Source organism: Mastomys coucha, unplaced genomic scaffold (assembly GCF_008632895.1).
Source record: "Mastomys coucha isolate ucsf_1 unplaced genomic scaffold, UCSF_Mcou_1 pScaffold20, whole genome shotgun sequence".
NCBI lineage: Eukaryota > Metazoa > Chordata > Mammalia > Rodentia > Muridae > Mastomys > Mastomys coucha.
This window is the reverse complement of record NW_022196903.1, coordinates 109,246,769-109,262,057: the sequence shown is the minus strand read 5'-3', so window position 1 is coordinate 109,262,057 and position 15,289 is coordinate 109,246,769. Positions and strand designations below refer to the sequence as shown.

The following is a 15,289-nucleotide window of genomic DNA, read 5'->3' as shown; positions in this document are numbered from 1 at the left end:
TCACACACACACACACACACACACACACACACACCCCGAGAGAGAAAAAATAAATTAAAAAGAAAAATGAGGTCAGGATAGAGAAGAGCAAGTATATGGTAGAATACTGTAGTTCTCTAGTTCCCATAGGGTCTTCAGCGTAGTGGTTGCTATTCAGGCGTGGGGATGCAAAGCCCTGAAGTGACAGCAAGAATCTGGTGGAAAGACTTTTTTAAAGATGAAGTCTTACTCTAGTTCTGACTAGCCTTGAATTCTCTGTATTCTCTGTATAGATTAGACTTCCCTTGAACTTGCAGTAACCCTCTTTTTTTTTTTAACTGTCCTTTTGTTCTTTTATTTGTTTTGTTCTTCAGACAGGATGTTGTGTAGGTCAATCTGGGGCAAACTCACTGCCTGCATGGTCCAGGATGACCTTGAGTGTTTTTGGATGGAGGTGCACAGTTGTATACACACATGTGCATGCGCAGGCCACTGATCAATATCAAACTTTTTTCCCCATGGTTGCTACAGATCTAAATTCATGCTTGAGTAGCATTTTACAGATAGAGCCTGTTCCTAGCCCTGACTGAGCTTCTGATCCTCCTGCCTCCACCTTCTCAGTACTGAAATTATAGACTTGGACCACTCTGACCAATTGATGGGGGGCCAGGGATCAAACCTCTGGCTTCACACAAGCTAGGCGAGCATTCTACCTACTGGGCTACTCAGCAACCTAGTTTCGCATTTTCAAGCGATTCAGGGGGGAAGTCCAACGAAGAAAATGTTTTGTGACATGAAAATTCTATGAGATTCAAATTTCATTTTCCACACCAGCTTCTCGGGAGTGCAGCCATCCATATCTGTTCCCGTACGTGCTAGATGGAACTCCTTTTGCACTGTCAGCAGTTTAGTATTTACAAAAGATTTATTAGCACCTGCCAACTCAACAGTATTAACTCTGCCCCTTTCCACCGTCTTCTGATACCAGCTGTTCTTCCTCTCCGAGGTCACCCAGCTGACCTCTGTACCCAGTTGGCCTCTGTAGGTTGCTGGAACCCTGCTGGCTGAGCAGGGCAAACGTCCTCCAGAGACCACTGCTGTGCTGGCATCTTCCGGTTCTGTATCATCTCTCATGGATGTGGGTTAGATTCAGAGGGTGAGTCCATGACCATTATGATGTAGAGCATAGCAGCAGGCAGGTAGCCATGACGCAGGAGCTGAGGGCTTACATCTTATCCATAAGTTTGAGGGAGAGTTTTTGCCTTTTTTGATACAGGATTTCTGTGTAGCCTGGGCTGTCCTGGAACTCACTCTGTAGACCAACCAGTCTGGCCTCAAACTCAGAAATCCATCTGCCTCTGCCTTCCAAGTGCTGGGATTAAAGGCTTTTGCACCACCACTGCCCAGCAGTTTTTTTAATTTTAAAAGAAAAAATTATTTGAGATAGGCATGGTGGTGCACACCAGTAATTCCACCATTTCAAGGGTAGAGGCAAGGTGATTGATTGACTCAGATATGAAGCTAGTATAGTCTACAATATGAGTTCTATCCCACTAAAGAATACATAGTGAGACTGTATCTTAAAAAGAGAAAAGGAGAAGAAAAGAGATGGAAGGAAGGTCTATTTGATAGATGAGTAACAGACTTAAAGAGAAAGATCTCTCTTCAACAACAAATAGAAAAAGTAGCAAATTTTGAAGATACACAGAAGTGAACTGTTCAAACCCATGTGAGTGTCGTTAGAGACTTGATGCCTGCATGCTAAAAATATTATAGAAGGAAATGTGGCTCAGTAGGAGAGTAATTGTTTAGTTGTTCTGGCTTTGAATCCCAATGCAGGTAAAACATAGGAGATGTTGATCAACTGTCAGAACAAGTGCAAATCACCTATCCACTTCAGAGTGAAGTGCTCACACCAAAAGTCAGAGGTACACAGGAGAGAGCAATCTGGCCAGTTGTACTTAATGCTGTTACTACTATAAGAAAGTGTAGATGGATGGAAAACATGATCCTGATAAGCTGTGCCTTCTATACAAGTGCTGGTAGACTACTGGTTTTGTTGTTTTTGATAGGCATGAAATGTGAGAGAGTTATTGGCCAAATCCAGCCTCAAAGAGCTGATACTAAATTGAAAGCAAAGCACCCTGACTCCTAAGACAGGAACTTGTGCTCTGTGATGTGCTGCCTCAACACAAGCCCACATGACCAACCAGAATAGCTTGCGTTTACTGCTTACTAACTCTGGAACATATTCCTTTGTGGTTCTTAAATTAAGGTCAAGATTATGAATCTCACGGTAGCCAGAATACCTGTACTTGTAAGCACCGAAGAGACTGAAAGAAGCTGAGCTACATAGTGACCCAAGCTAGCCTGAAATAAAGTAAGACCTTGTCTTAAAAACAAACAAAAATGCAGATTTGACTTTGGAGGCAATATACTAAAAGTCAAATATTCAACCTTAATCCCTACCACCATTGCCTCATGAATATGTAAATTAAACCAATATTCCAATTCTGATTCAAAAGCAAAGCTGTCTCTATATGTCTGACATAAAGTATTGGCAGAACTGTGAAACTTGGTCTTCAGGTGTTCAGCATCAGCTCCGACAGGCAGTGGCACAATCTGCCTAGAAAAGCTTGCTCTGGAAAAGAACTATTTTCAGAAGAGACACACTCTTAACAAAGCTGGGTATTTCAGATGATTGCAAAGACTTCCCCGTTTCCATCTGTTTTGTCTTTTTCTTCATTCCCAAGGACATGATGTGTGTTGTTTAATGTGTAGAATATGAGATTTCCACAAAGAGCCAATACTCTGTAAACCAGAACTTAGCATTGAAGATAATATGAGGCCAGGATGGGGGATGATGGTGATCTTACCTGACCTACTGGCCAGGTAAGGTGGTAGGAAAAAGTTCCCTTGTTGTTTTCCATAGGCAGAGATGTAGTGCTTGGTGTATTAATCTCAGTTGGCTTTTCTTGAATCATGAAACATTTCATTTTGTAAAATAAGCATTCCAATAAGTAAAGCAAAGGAAGACTAGCTTATAAAGACAGAAAAGGGGCTAGCAAAATGGTTCAGAAGGTAAAGGTGTTTGTTGCTAAGCCTTCAGATCTGAGTTCAAGCCCCAGGACCTCTCTTGGACCAAGTAGTACTCTTAGTGCTTGCTGTATGTACCCTGTCCCCAGTTTAATACATTTAACATCTTTTCAGAACAGTCTTAGGAAAATAAACTGTGAATGAAAAACTTAAGCTCTGAAAGAACACATGGGCAGCCCAGAGTCACAGCTGGTGAATTTAGAAACGTCATAGTGAATTCAAACCGTTGTTCTTTGTGCCAAGTTCTGGAATATTGCTGTGTGCTATTGTGTCCTCCTGTCTCTATCTTTTGCCCTTATGTGTTCTATGAGTCTGTCTGTCTCTTGTCTGTCCTGCCTAGGATTTCCAAAGTCTTGCCTTGTAGCCCAGGCTGGCTTTCACTTAAAAAGAAATCTTTAATATTTTTGCAAATGAAAACTATAAGCAGTTAAATGCTTTGTCGGGTAATTCTCAGGGAATCCTACTCAGGAAGTTGAGGCAGGAGGAGTAAAAGTTTGAGGCCAGCTTGGGGGTACTTTAAATGACTTCCCTCTGTCCCTCATGAATCTTTTCACTTTTTCTTTTAGTTATTTTCTGGTCAGTTAACTCCTAGCAGTTGGTAATTTTAGTCTGCTTTCTTAAGAGAGAGAAAAAGAATACAGAAAGCAGTGTGACCTTTAGGTACTGCAAAGGAGCCAATTTACAATGACAACTCTGAGCAGCAGGGAGAGATAGAGCAGGTGGTTATCAGCTGCCTCTTCCCCGGCTGGAGGGGATGCTTTCTTGACATTGTTTATAAGGTGGTAACAATGTGTTTTGAGCTTATTGTGAGGATTGAAAGGGCTAAGCCACAAGGCCAACTTTCAAAGTGGGACCTTCACTATATAATTTTACCTTTGTTCTGAATTCTGTGTAGCTTGCTTGGGAGCGAGTATGATCTAGAATCTATTAATGATGAGATCTTTAATAAGAACAACTCGAAAGCTATTTCAGTAATGGCCAGTGCCAAAAGCCTGATCTGCCAGGAGCTTCTACATAACTTTCACACTCATGACTCACCTCATCCTTAATACAGCCTCCTGACTGCATCAGAGTTTCCTCTCCTTCCCATTGAGCAGCTTATGGCCAGCAGGTGCTTCAGGGCACACGTCAGTCATCTTGCTCTTTCGTGTTTATGCCTTTCAAGAAATTCTGGGGCAATCCTACTTCTCAGGAAGTTGAGGCAGGAGGAGGTTAAGTTTGAGACCAGCCTGAGGGCACTACTATCAAAATGCTTTAGAGAAAAGGACAAAGTCTTAGGCTGGTTATGTGGCTCAGTGGTTGAGTGATTGACACAGGGTTTCATCCTCTGCTCCCTTTGGTAGGGGTATTTTTTAGTATCACCTTTGAAAACATTGCTTTTCACATTTAGAACTGAGTTGCCTGGAATGAGTTAGGGATCCAGTTCTGTATGTTGCCTATATCCAGCCACAAAAGAACTATCTTTTGATTGATAGATTCATTTCTTGGGGCCAGGTATTCATGCTTAGAGTACAGACTTCCCCTTTAGAACTTGGTTCCTGCTCCATTTCTGATTTTTCCCCTTTTAAAATTGGTCCTTTCTAAGTTAGGGAGTATTACTGAATATTGCAGTGACTTTTAGTTTCTAGTATCAGCTGTCCTCTTAGAGGTGTGTTGATGTCTATGTGGGAACTCTTCATGGGAAGACACACTAGCCCTGAGTAGGACAGGAATTAAAGAGAGTCTGTTTTATTTAGTTATTTTATAGAGAAACAGAATTCTAGTTACCTTGGTTTTTTTTGGTCTTTTTGTTATTTTGTCTTTTTTTTTTTTTTTTTTCCAGAGCTGAGGACCGAACCCAGAGCCTTGCGCTTGCTAGGCAAGCGCTCTACCACTGAGCTAAATCCCCAACCCCGAGAAACAGAATTCTAACCAAATGTGATCATTTATAAACATTTGTATAATAAAAATTATTGATTTCCTTTTAAATGGTTGAACCTTGATTCTTGTCTCTAACCGTTTTTATTTTATGTGTTTGAATGTTTTACCTTTGTGTTTTTTGTACCACATGCATGTCCAGTGCCCTTGTAATGAATGACAGGTGGTTGTATGACATTATGTAAATGTTAGAAACTGAACTGAGGTCCACAGTTAGTGCTCTTAACTGTTGAGCCATCTCTCCAGCCTTCTCCAACAGTGTTTTTACCAGTATGATCAATTTCTTTTTTGTTGTTGTTGTTTTTACATGGGGGTGGGGGGAGAAAGGTTAGGACAACTTTATGGGGTCAGTTCTCTTTTTCTACCATGTGGTTCTAGGACTAGAAGTCAGGTTGTCAGATTTGGCTACAGTATGTGCTATCTCCCTAGCCCCTGATATAGCTAGTTGATTTCACAGATTCATAAACTTGAACATGGGGAAAGCTTGGTTGAAAATTCTTATCTCTGTTCCATATATTCTGTGGCAGATTTTGAGCTTGAGCTTAATTATTGGACATAGATAAGCAGAATGGTATTATGCACTTTAGTTATAAGATGCTAAGTCTTGGGCTACAGAGATGACTCAGTGGTTAAGAGCACTGACTGCTCTTCCACAGATCCTGAGTTCTATTCCTAGCAACCACATGGTGGCTCATAACCATCTGTAAGGAGATCTGATGCCCTTTTCTTGTGTGTCTGAAGACAGCTACCGTGTACTCCTTCCTATGCATAAAATAAATAATTCTTTAAAAAAAACACACACACACAGCATTTTTTCATAGTCTCTGCTTCAGCTCCTGCCTTGGCTTCCCTTGATGAGGGACTGTAACTCGTAAGCTTAGATAAACACTTAATTTAAAAAAAAAGTCTAAATCTCATTCAGAAGGAAAATACAGCAATGGGGAACTTATACAGCTAGATTTGCTTACACACACACACACACACACACACATATACACACATACACAAATGAATATATAACAACAAAAGAAAGAAATTGCTCATACTGGTGAAAGTGAAGGCTGGAGGGATGACTCAACAGTTAGAGCACTAGCTATGAACCTGGGATCTGTTCCTATAGAACAAGGTGTTTTCAGAACTCTTACTATGGCTCTTGACACCTTGTCCATCTGAGATTCTGGCTGCCTCTCCCTTCTGCAATCTCTAGGCACTGTGCTCTTCAAAGGTAAATCAGTATTGGGGGAAGTAATGCAAAAGGCACTGTAGTAGTCTCTGTCAAGGGTTTCTGTCTCTTACTGTACTAGGGATGGAAGGCAGGGGTCTTCCACTGATGTGCTTTCCTAGGCCCAACACTTAGTTACATTGAAATAGGAAGAAAAGAATACTGTTGGGTTTTTGTTCTCCCCACCCCACCCCACCCCCAGTATTAGGCATCACACCCAGAGCTTCATGTACTAGGCAAGTACTTCATTACTGAAGTATACCCCTTCAGTATGAAGTACATATATTTATAAAAGCTCAGAGGTCAACATAAATCCTACCCAGATGATAAAATGAGGCTCTGTATATCTAAGATGAGAGAGGATACTTTGAGACAATTATTGGCATTTCCTGGGTATGTAAGATAGTGAACATGTAGGGATTGACCTCTGTACAGTTCTTACTGGCACATTGTCATAGGATAAACTATGGAACAGAACGAAGAAAAGAGTCTGACCTTAATCTACAGATGGCCAAGTTGCAACCTGACCCTTGAACCAGGCATTTTTTGTTGCCCTAAGATAGCTGTTTTATATTACTGTCCTTTCTACTACTTCTCTAACAGAGCAGTTAATAAACTCTTCCTTGGGTCCTGCTCTAAATGACCAAGCCACATATAGGGGCACCCTCCAGTTTCAACTACCTGCTTTGACATTTAAAAGTTTAAGCTTTTGCTGGGCCATGATGGCTCACGCCTTTAATCCCAGCACTTAGGAGGCAGAGGCAGGCGGATTTCTAAGTTCAAGGCCAGCCTGGTCTACAGAGTGAGTTCCAGGACAGCCAGAGTTACACAGAGAAACCCTGTCTTGGGGAAAAAAAAAAAAAAAAACGAAAACAAACCAACAACAAAAAAAGAGTTTAAGCTTTTAAGTCTGAGGAGTTGTCCTTTCTTCCATTCTTGTAAGGACACTCATCCATATGAAAGAACTGTGTGAGCTTTGTATTTCCTTTCCTAAGGCAAGTTTTTATTGAATAAAACACAAAATTTGGGCCCCAAAAGATCTGAGCTTAGCCTCTGATTTGTTTTATTACTTACCTCTCACCGTCCCTATCTATTCCCGCTGTCTTCCTGGGTACACCACAGTTATTTTAATTCAGTAGCATTCAGCAACATATCCTTTGCCTGTCTTCCACTGCAGCAAAATGTCCCAAGAATAGAGAATGATCTCATTACTCTGGCTGTGACTTATGCAAACAAATACTGTGATAACAATTGGATGCTAATATCTCCATATCAACATATCCATTCTTGCTAGCCTTTTCAGGAGACCAGTTTGTGAGTATGGCTCAGAATGTCTGACTGTGTCTGAGCACTAGAATGGTTTTCATAGTACTACATTGAAAAACTGACGTGCTGTCTTAACATAGATTTGCTTCTGGGCAGAAGTATGCATAAGAATGAGAATTAATTCATGCTCTCAACCAACAAAGGGAGCTTTGTAATTTAAAGAAATCCTGTATAAAGCTGAGCCAAGAGGGCAGCAGTGCTTTTACAGGACAAGGGAATGTGCAGATCACCCATCTGTGCTGAGACTTGAGCATAGACATATTTTCAGCACATTTTAGCACATTGATTCTAGGCTGCATCTAATATCCACCTCTTGTTTTTAAAATATTAGATCGAGCGTTTGGAAGTAAGCAGCCTCGCCCAGACTTCCAGTGCCGTGGCCTCCAGCACCGATGGCAGCATCCACACAGAGTCTGTGGATGGAATACCAGATCCTCAGCGCACAAAAGCTGCCATTGCACACCTGCAGCAGAAAATCCTAAAGCTCACAGAACAGATCAAGATTGCACAGACAGCCCGAGATGACAACGTTGCTGAATACTTGAAGCTTGCCAACAGTGCAGACAAGCAGCAGGCTGCTCGCATCAAACAGGTGTTTGAGAAGAAAAACCAGAAATCTGCGCAGACCATTCTCCAACTGCAAAAGAAGCTTGAGCATTACCACCGAAAGCTCCGTGAGGTGGAACAGAATGGGATCCCCAGGCAGCCCAAAGATGTCTTCAGGGACATGCACCAGGGACTGAAGGATGTGGGTGCAAAGGTGACTGGCTTCAGTGAAGGTGTAGTGGACAGCGTCAAAGGTGGATTTTCCAGCTTCTCCCAGGCTACCCATTCAGCAGCAGGGGCTGTTGTCTCCAAACCCAGAGAGATTGCCTCACTGATTCGGAACAAATTTGGTAGTGCTGACAATATCCCTAATCTAAAAGACTCATTAGAAGAAGGACAAGTGGATGATGGGGGAAAGGCTTTAGGGGTGATTTCAAACTTTCAGTCAAGTCCAAAATATGGTAGTGAGGAAGATTGTTCTAGTGCCACTTCAGGCTCAGTAGGAGCCAACAGTACCACTGGGGGCATTGCTGTAGGAGCTTCCAGCTCCAAAACAAACACCCTAGACATGCAGAGCTCAGGGTTTGATACACTACTGCATGAGATCCAGGAGATCCGGGAAACCCAGGCCAGACTGGAAGAATCCTTCGAGACCCTCAAGGAGCATTATCAGAGGGACTACTCCTTGATAATGCAGACCTTACAGGAAGAGCGGTATAGGTAAGTCATGCAAAATTTAAAGCCTAAAGTATTTGTTCCCTTCTCTTTGAATATGAAAAGGTGAATTTAAAAGATGTCTGTCTTGTCAGGCAGTGGTGGCGCATGCCTTTAATCCCAGCACTTGGGAGGTAGAGGCAGGTGGATTTCTGAGTTCGAGGCCAGCCTGGTCTACAGAGTGAGTTCCAGGACAGCCAGGGCTACACAGAGAAACCCTGTCTCGAAAAACAAAAAAATAATAAAAAATTAAAAAAAAAGGTGTCTGTCTCTAAAGTGCTCAGATCTGTCTGTGACAGCCTCAGGAGTTCTTTGTCAGTCAGCACAGCAGTTAAACAACTCCTAAGAGCACACACAGATGCAACATTTCTTAACTTCTCAGTCTTTTATCCCAGTTTATGACTTTAATGTGAAGCTCAGGCTTTCTGAGGTGTTTCTTCAGTTCACTGAGATCATGAAACATTGAAGCCTTCACTGTACTGGATTGTATTTAGAACATCTTAATCCTGAGAACTTGGTAAAACTGTATAAAAATAAAACCCAGCCAAAATGTAGTGAACTTTGTATGTATTTGGCCTTAAACATACTTATGTGAGCAATTAGTTTAGAAAAATTAAATTAGAGGTAAATCCAGACAAATGTCTGATGTTTATAAAGAACTGGCCCATTTAGATGACAGTAGACAGACCTAATATTAAGTCATTCTCCTGCGGTCAGAAAGTGTTCGAAGAGCTCAGAGCTTTTCAGTTACAATCTATGCCAAAGTTCAGAGTGGGTCTGTAGGAATGGAGCCTGGGCCTTCTTTCCTATGCTGAGTCTGGTTTTTCACATTGCATCATAGATTCCAGTTGGACCACTCTTAGCAAGTCTCCAAAACCTTGCCCTGTCTTCCTTTATAGAAATAATATCCTCCCCAGAGTAATCACTCAGATCCAAATTTGTGGGCCAAACACTGGCAGCCTCACCATGCAGATCGTAAAGTCTTCTGAGAGCTGCATCTTTGCACGTAAAACCTTACAAGATGAGTTTTGGTCTTGCCCCGGTTCCTAAGTAGAAAGAATCGCCATTACTTTTACTAAGACAACAGGGTTTGAACAGAGGAAGTCTCTTTCACCTCTTGAAAAGTAAAAGTGATGTTTTAAAACTTTACTTTTATGAGGTGACCTCAGTGTCTGAAGTAAATTGTTCATGTTTATCATTTAGCTCTAAAGATAACAACAACAAGCTTCCTTCAGATGGTTAAAAAAAAAATACTAAGCAGCAATCCGATCTGCCTCCTTTTGCTAATCTTCAATTCACATTGACACTTTGAGAGGCAGGGTCTGTGGCTCAGTGGGTAGAGTGCTTCCCTAACATGATCATAGGATGCATCTGTAATTCCAGCACTTGTCAGGTGGAAGCAAGATCAAAAGCTCTTGCTGCTCCTCAGGGGACCAAAGTTCAGTTCCCAGTACCCACATTGTGTAACTAACAACTACCTGTATCTCCAGCTCCAGCGATTATCCATCTTTTTGGCTTTTATTGACTGACATGAACAAACATGTAGCAGACACATACATAACACAAAACTGCAAATACAATGTGTTTGTTTGTTTTTCTTTTGTTTTTGCTGTTTGATGATGTTTGTTTGTTTATTTGTTGGAGACAGATTTCTCTGTGTTGCCCTCACTGTCTGGGAACTTAGGCTGGCCTTGAGCTCAGAGATCTGCTTCCTAAGTGCTGGACTAAAGGCATACACCACCACCACCCAGCCTCCTTTTGGGAAAAAAAAAATCAAATTCATCCATAAGAAATTTGGGGACAACCTGGACCACATGAGCCCTGATCTTAAAAAATAAAAATAAATGCCTGGCGGTGGTGGCGCACTCCTTTAATCCCAGCACTTGAGAGGCAGAGGCAGGTGGATTTCTGAGTTCAAGGCCAGCCTGGTGGTCTACAGAGTGAGTTCCAGGACAGCCAGGGCTACACAGAGAAACCCTGTCTCGAAAAACCAAAGAATAGAAAAATAAAAAATAAATAAATAAATAAATAATAAAATTTTTAAAAGAGGGTAGGTAGTGGCAGAGTGTTTATCTGACCACCAAAAAGAGGGTAGGAGTACTACTGGCAAGGTAGCCCAGCAGGTAAAAGCACTGGCTGCCAAGATCTAAGTGCAACTCCTGTAAGCTGTCCTTAGCATCTTTGCATACATGCACCCACACACATGTACACTGAGGAAAAGAGTAAAAAAGGAGTAAGTTTAGGAAAGGGAAAAAAGTTATATATTACTATTTACATCAGTGTTTTCAATATTTAATAGCCTGAGAAAAATAGTGTTCCAGTAGACTGATTAAAATTAAGACACTGGTCCTTTTTTACCATATTAAACCAAAATTCCAATACCATTTCTGTTACTAGCTATGAAAACCAGATTAACATCTGTGTAAGGACTTCCTGCCTATATCATAAGAGTAGCAAAGGCCCTGCACAAAGTTGCTCCAACATTGAAATGAAATAGTTTATGAAACTTGCAGGACAGTGCTGCCCCCAATGGTGCAGTGATGTTAGGTAGCCGCTGCTGCTGAGCCACAGCCCCACCCTCCAGAGGACCTCTGTCCATTTAAAAGATTAATTAACATTCCTGTTATTAAATTCCTCTAGGACATGAAATTCATTTAGAGACTATTTTCTTCATGTTAGATATTGACTACTGTAAGAAAAGGAAAGCAGGGAAACATCTGGAAAAGTCTGCCTTTGGGGCTTTCATCTCGTCTTAGAATTTTATCTAGAATTTTGTATGTTGGGGTCTCTGGGTTTCAAGGACTAGAGAGTAAAGAAACCTAAACCTTGTTTGTTTTTTGTTTTTTTTCTTTTTTCTTTTTGGTTTTCCGAGACAGTGTTTCTCTGAGTAGCCCTGGCTGTCCTGGAACTCACTCTAAACCTTGTTGAATGTGTAATCTACTCTGCTCTCCTCCCAGCCTCGCAATGACTTTTCCTTATAACAAAATCTTGAAGAGTCCATTTGAAAAAGCCACAATGTGTGACTCCATTTATATATTTATACACACACACACACACACACACACACACACACACACACACACACTGACAATTGCCTAAAAACAATAGTAAAAAGATTGGCCTTTATTGTATGTCTCCATACAGCAAATATATTTCTCTAACATTGTTGGTCTTTTAACAGTTTCACAGAAGTGACACTCTTCTCATGAATGAAAAACTGTTTTAGACACCAGAACTTTTCACATTTTAAACATTTTTGGAGAAGTTCTCTAGTAGCACTTGACAAAATAAACTAGCTGAATGATAATAGCTGAGAACAGAAGCATTCCAGCCAGGAGTGCTCGGGGCTAGCAGGGCTTCTGTGGTTATACATATCTGCAGAAAGTGCCAGTAGCTTTTTGTTTGTGTGTTTGTGTTCTAGCTTGTCTTCTTTACATAGTTTCTCTCCATTCCCTACCTGCTCCATGCTACACTATTAGTGAACTTGCCTGCAGCAGCCTCTCTAATTTATTTTGCACCTTCTTTGGTCTTGCACATGCTAGATAAATACTCTACCATTAAGCTACACCCCAGCCCATATTTTTATTTCTACTTTGCTGCAAGCTTGGATTTTCTAGGAAGAAAGTACAGATGATGGGTGAACTATATGACCAAGAATTCATTAACTTGGACTTGGCTGCTGCATTGTCTTTTGTGTTTCTGTGCTTATCCTACCAGCACCTGAGCAGGTCAGCAACCAGTGTTTTAGCTTCGATGATGATGGTTATGATGATGGTGAGGTGGGGAGGGTGGGTAGTAGAGTTGATAAAATAGAGTAGAGTTTCAAAATTTGCTGAACAGCTGTGATGCACATTCACTAATCCTCCCAGCAACTTGCAGGTGGGTTATGTTATCCCATTTTATACTCAACAAATTTGAGATCCAGTGTGGGAAGGTTTTTTGTTTGGTGAGTTAGCTGTCTGGCTTTTCAAAACAGAGTTTCTTTGTATAGCTACGGTTGTCCTTAAACTCACTCTGTGTATACTGGGCTGGCTTGAACTCGTAGATCTACCTGCCTCTGCCTCTCAAGTTGCTGGGAATAAATAAAGTCATGTACCACCTCACTAGGCCAGTGTGGTTTTTTTAATTTGCTGAAGGTCACAGCAAAGCCAGAACTTTATCTCACTTAAAATCCAGTGTTCTATAACAACGCAAGTTGTTTTTCAATCTCAACCCTGGTCTCTGTGATTGAATGGCCATTGTAATTTTGAAAAGCACTGATGACTGCTCTGGATGTGCTAGCAGGCTATTCCCAGGCTAGAGTGTGTATATGTTTATTAAAAGTTGAGTTGCTATTTTGAGTATATTATAGAATTCTGTGAAATTTTCAAAAGCTAATATAACAGTGTAGGTAGAGAAATTTCCTTGAAACCCTGCAGCCATTTTCCCCTTCCAGAGCCATTCGCTTCACTTGCTTCCATGCTTCTACTGTTTCCATGTTTCACTTGCTTCCATGTTCTACCCCAGTGAACTGAAGATAGTTTGCTTAACTCTGCCAATAATCAGATATTCCAGTGCCCTCTGGCTCACCCACACATTTGTGCCTGACAGTCTGGGCAGCCATGATAGCAAAGCCTACATCTGGGCTCTACTTCACCCTTTAAAAGGAATTAGATGTGAGTCTTTGAGCTTTGCACCAGACCTTTTTGTTGTTGTTGTTTTAAGTATTTTTCATGTGCATTGGTGTTTTGCTTGTATGTCTGTCTGTTTTGTGTGTGACAGAGTCAGCTCTTCTGGAACTGAAGGTACAGACAGTTGTGATGTACCATGTGGGTGCTGGGGATTGAACTCTGGTCCTTTGGATGAGTAGTCAGTGCTCTTAACCACTAAACCATTTCTCCAACCCCAATATAGGGCTTTCAAGTATGAGTGAGATCCATGAGGAGAAAGAAATGAGGTTTAATAAAGTTTTAAGTGATGGGACCCATGTGGATTTCATATTTCCTTGTACAGTGGCTCCTGGGTTCAAAGCACTACTCAGAGAAGGGGCTTCTGTATGTGGTTGAACATGCGTGCACTGAGGCCAGAAGAGACAAGCAGTTTCACCATGTCACCTAGGAAATCACTTCACATGCATTTAGTTACCAGTAGCAACTGAGAGGACCAGACTTGTTTCCACAGAGGGTATATTGATTAACAGACTGGTGAAGGGTGGGCTTAGCTATAGCAAATGCACTGACAGTATGAAGGCTAGAAAGCTCTCCTGTAGAATTCCTGGCTGTGTTTGCTGCTGGTGTGAGCAGTGTTGTATAGAGTAGGCAGGGGTGTTGATGAGCAGTAGTGCAATTTAAAAAGCTTCTATTTTGAGGAGATTACTATGCTTTGGAACCAGCTTCTGAGAATATTGGTGTTAAGCCCAAGAATAGTCTATACCACACTGAGTCACAAGAGCCAAGTTAGAGGAAGAAGCAACATCACATGCAAGAGAACATAGAGTAACTTTGCTGACCCAGTCAAGCCAGGCTCTCCTAACTGTGTTATGTAACTTTTATTCGCCTGATGTCATCTCTGAGGTTTACTGCCTCCTCAGTCAGCTAACCTAGGCCTAGTCCTGGAATCTTTTAGCCTCTGTACAATCTAATCTAGGCTTTGAATGTTTTCAGCCTCTGAGACTTGCTACTGAATAAGCTCACCCTTTCTAGCTCTTTCTCAACTCTTGACTGGCAGGTTCAGCTCAACTGTTCTGGCTCCAACTCCTCTCCAAACTGACTAATTCAATCTGACTTATCTCTCAGGCTCTGACTAAATTGCTCTGCTTGGCCTCGTACTAACTGATAATCTGCTTTAATCTTCTGGCTCTTTCTCATTCTCTGGCTCATTCTGTCTTCACCTATGTCTAACTCATTCACTCTTCAACCTGTCTGTAAAACTCTCCCTTCTCTTTCTCTTCTGCACTGTTCCCTCTTATATTGACTCTCACTTCTCGTGAGAACTGGGCATATCCTATTCTGTCAGATCTTTCTCTGATTTGTCACTTTGTCGGCCACTCAATTAGACATCACTTTCAAACATGGGTGCTTCCTTCTACAAACTGACTTTACCTTCATTATTTGGGATTAAAGGTGTATACTAAGGACATATCTGTATTCCAGCCAGAGGAACAAAGATGGGTGCTAAGGCTGAACCACAACACAACTAGGAACAGAATTTTTTTGAGTAAATAACACAATCTCAGGGTTCAGTGTGATCAATATTTCAGTGTGTAACTATGTAAGTGGTTGTTTAAGCATGGTTTTACTGTCATTGGATATGTTCAAATGTAGTTGTTTTAAACCCTTTTCAACTGTTAGTTAACTGAAAATTGATCAGCATCTCTAGAGTTGTGGGTTGTACTTAAACAATAACTTTGAAAAAGAAACCAAGATTATTGGAATCAGGTTAGCCTTCTGCTTTAAAAGTGTGGGGGAGGGGGATCTAGTTCAGAGATACTCTTATAAAAGGTAAGACCTG

At 41.3% G+C, this 15,289-nt stretch overlaps 1 protein-coding gene across 3 annotated transcripts in view; it reads left to right on the top strand.

The window, feature by feature from the left end:
- The window catches only part of Tmcc1 (transmembrane and coiled-coil domain family 1), a 188,179-nt gene that overhangs the window by 156,139 nt on the left and 16,751 nt on the right, over positions 1 to 15,289 (top strand). For all 3 annotated transcript variants that reach the window (XM_031383045.1, XM_031383046.1, XM_031383047.1), the window contains one exon: positions 7,872 to 8,806. In XM_031383045.1, the coding sequence (XP_031238905.1) occupies positions 7,872 to 8,806 (935 nt within the window). The remainder of the gene's footprint in view (positions 1 to 7,871; positions 8,807 to 15,289) is intronic.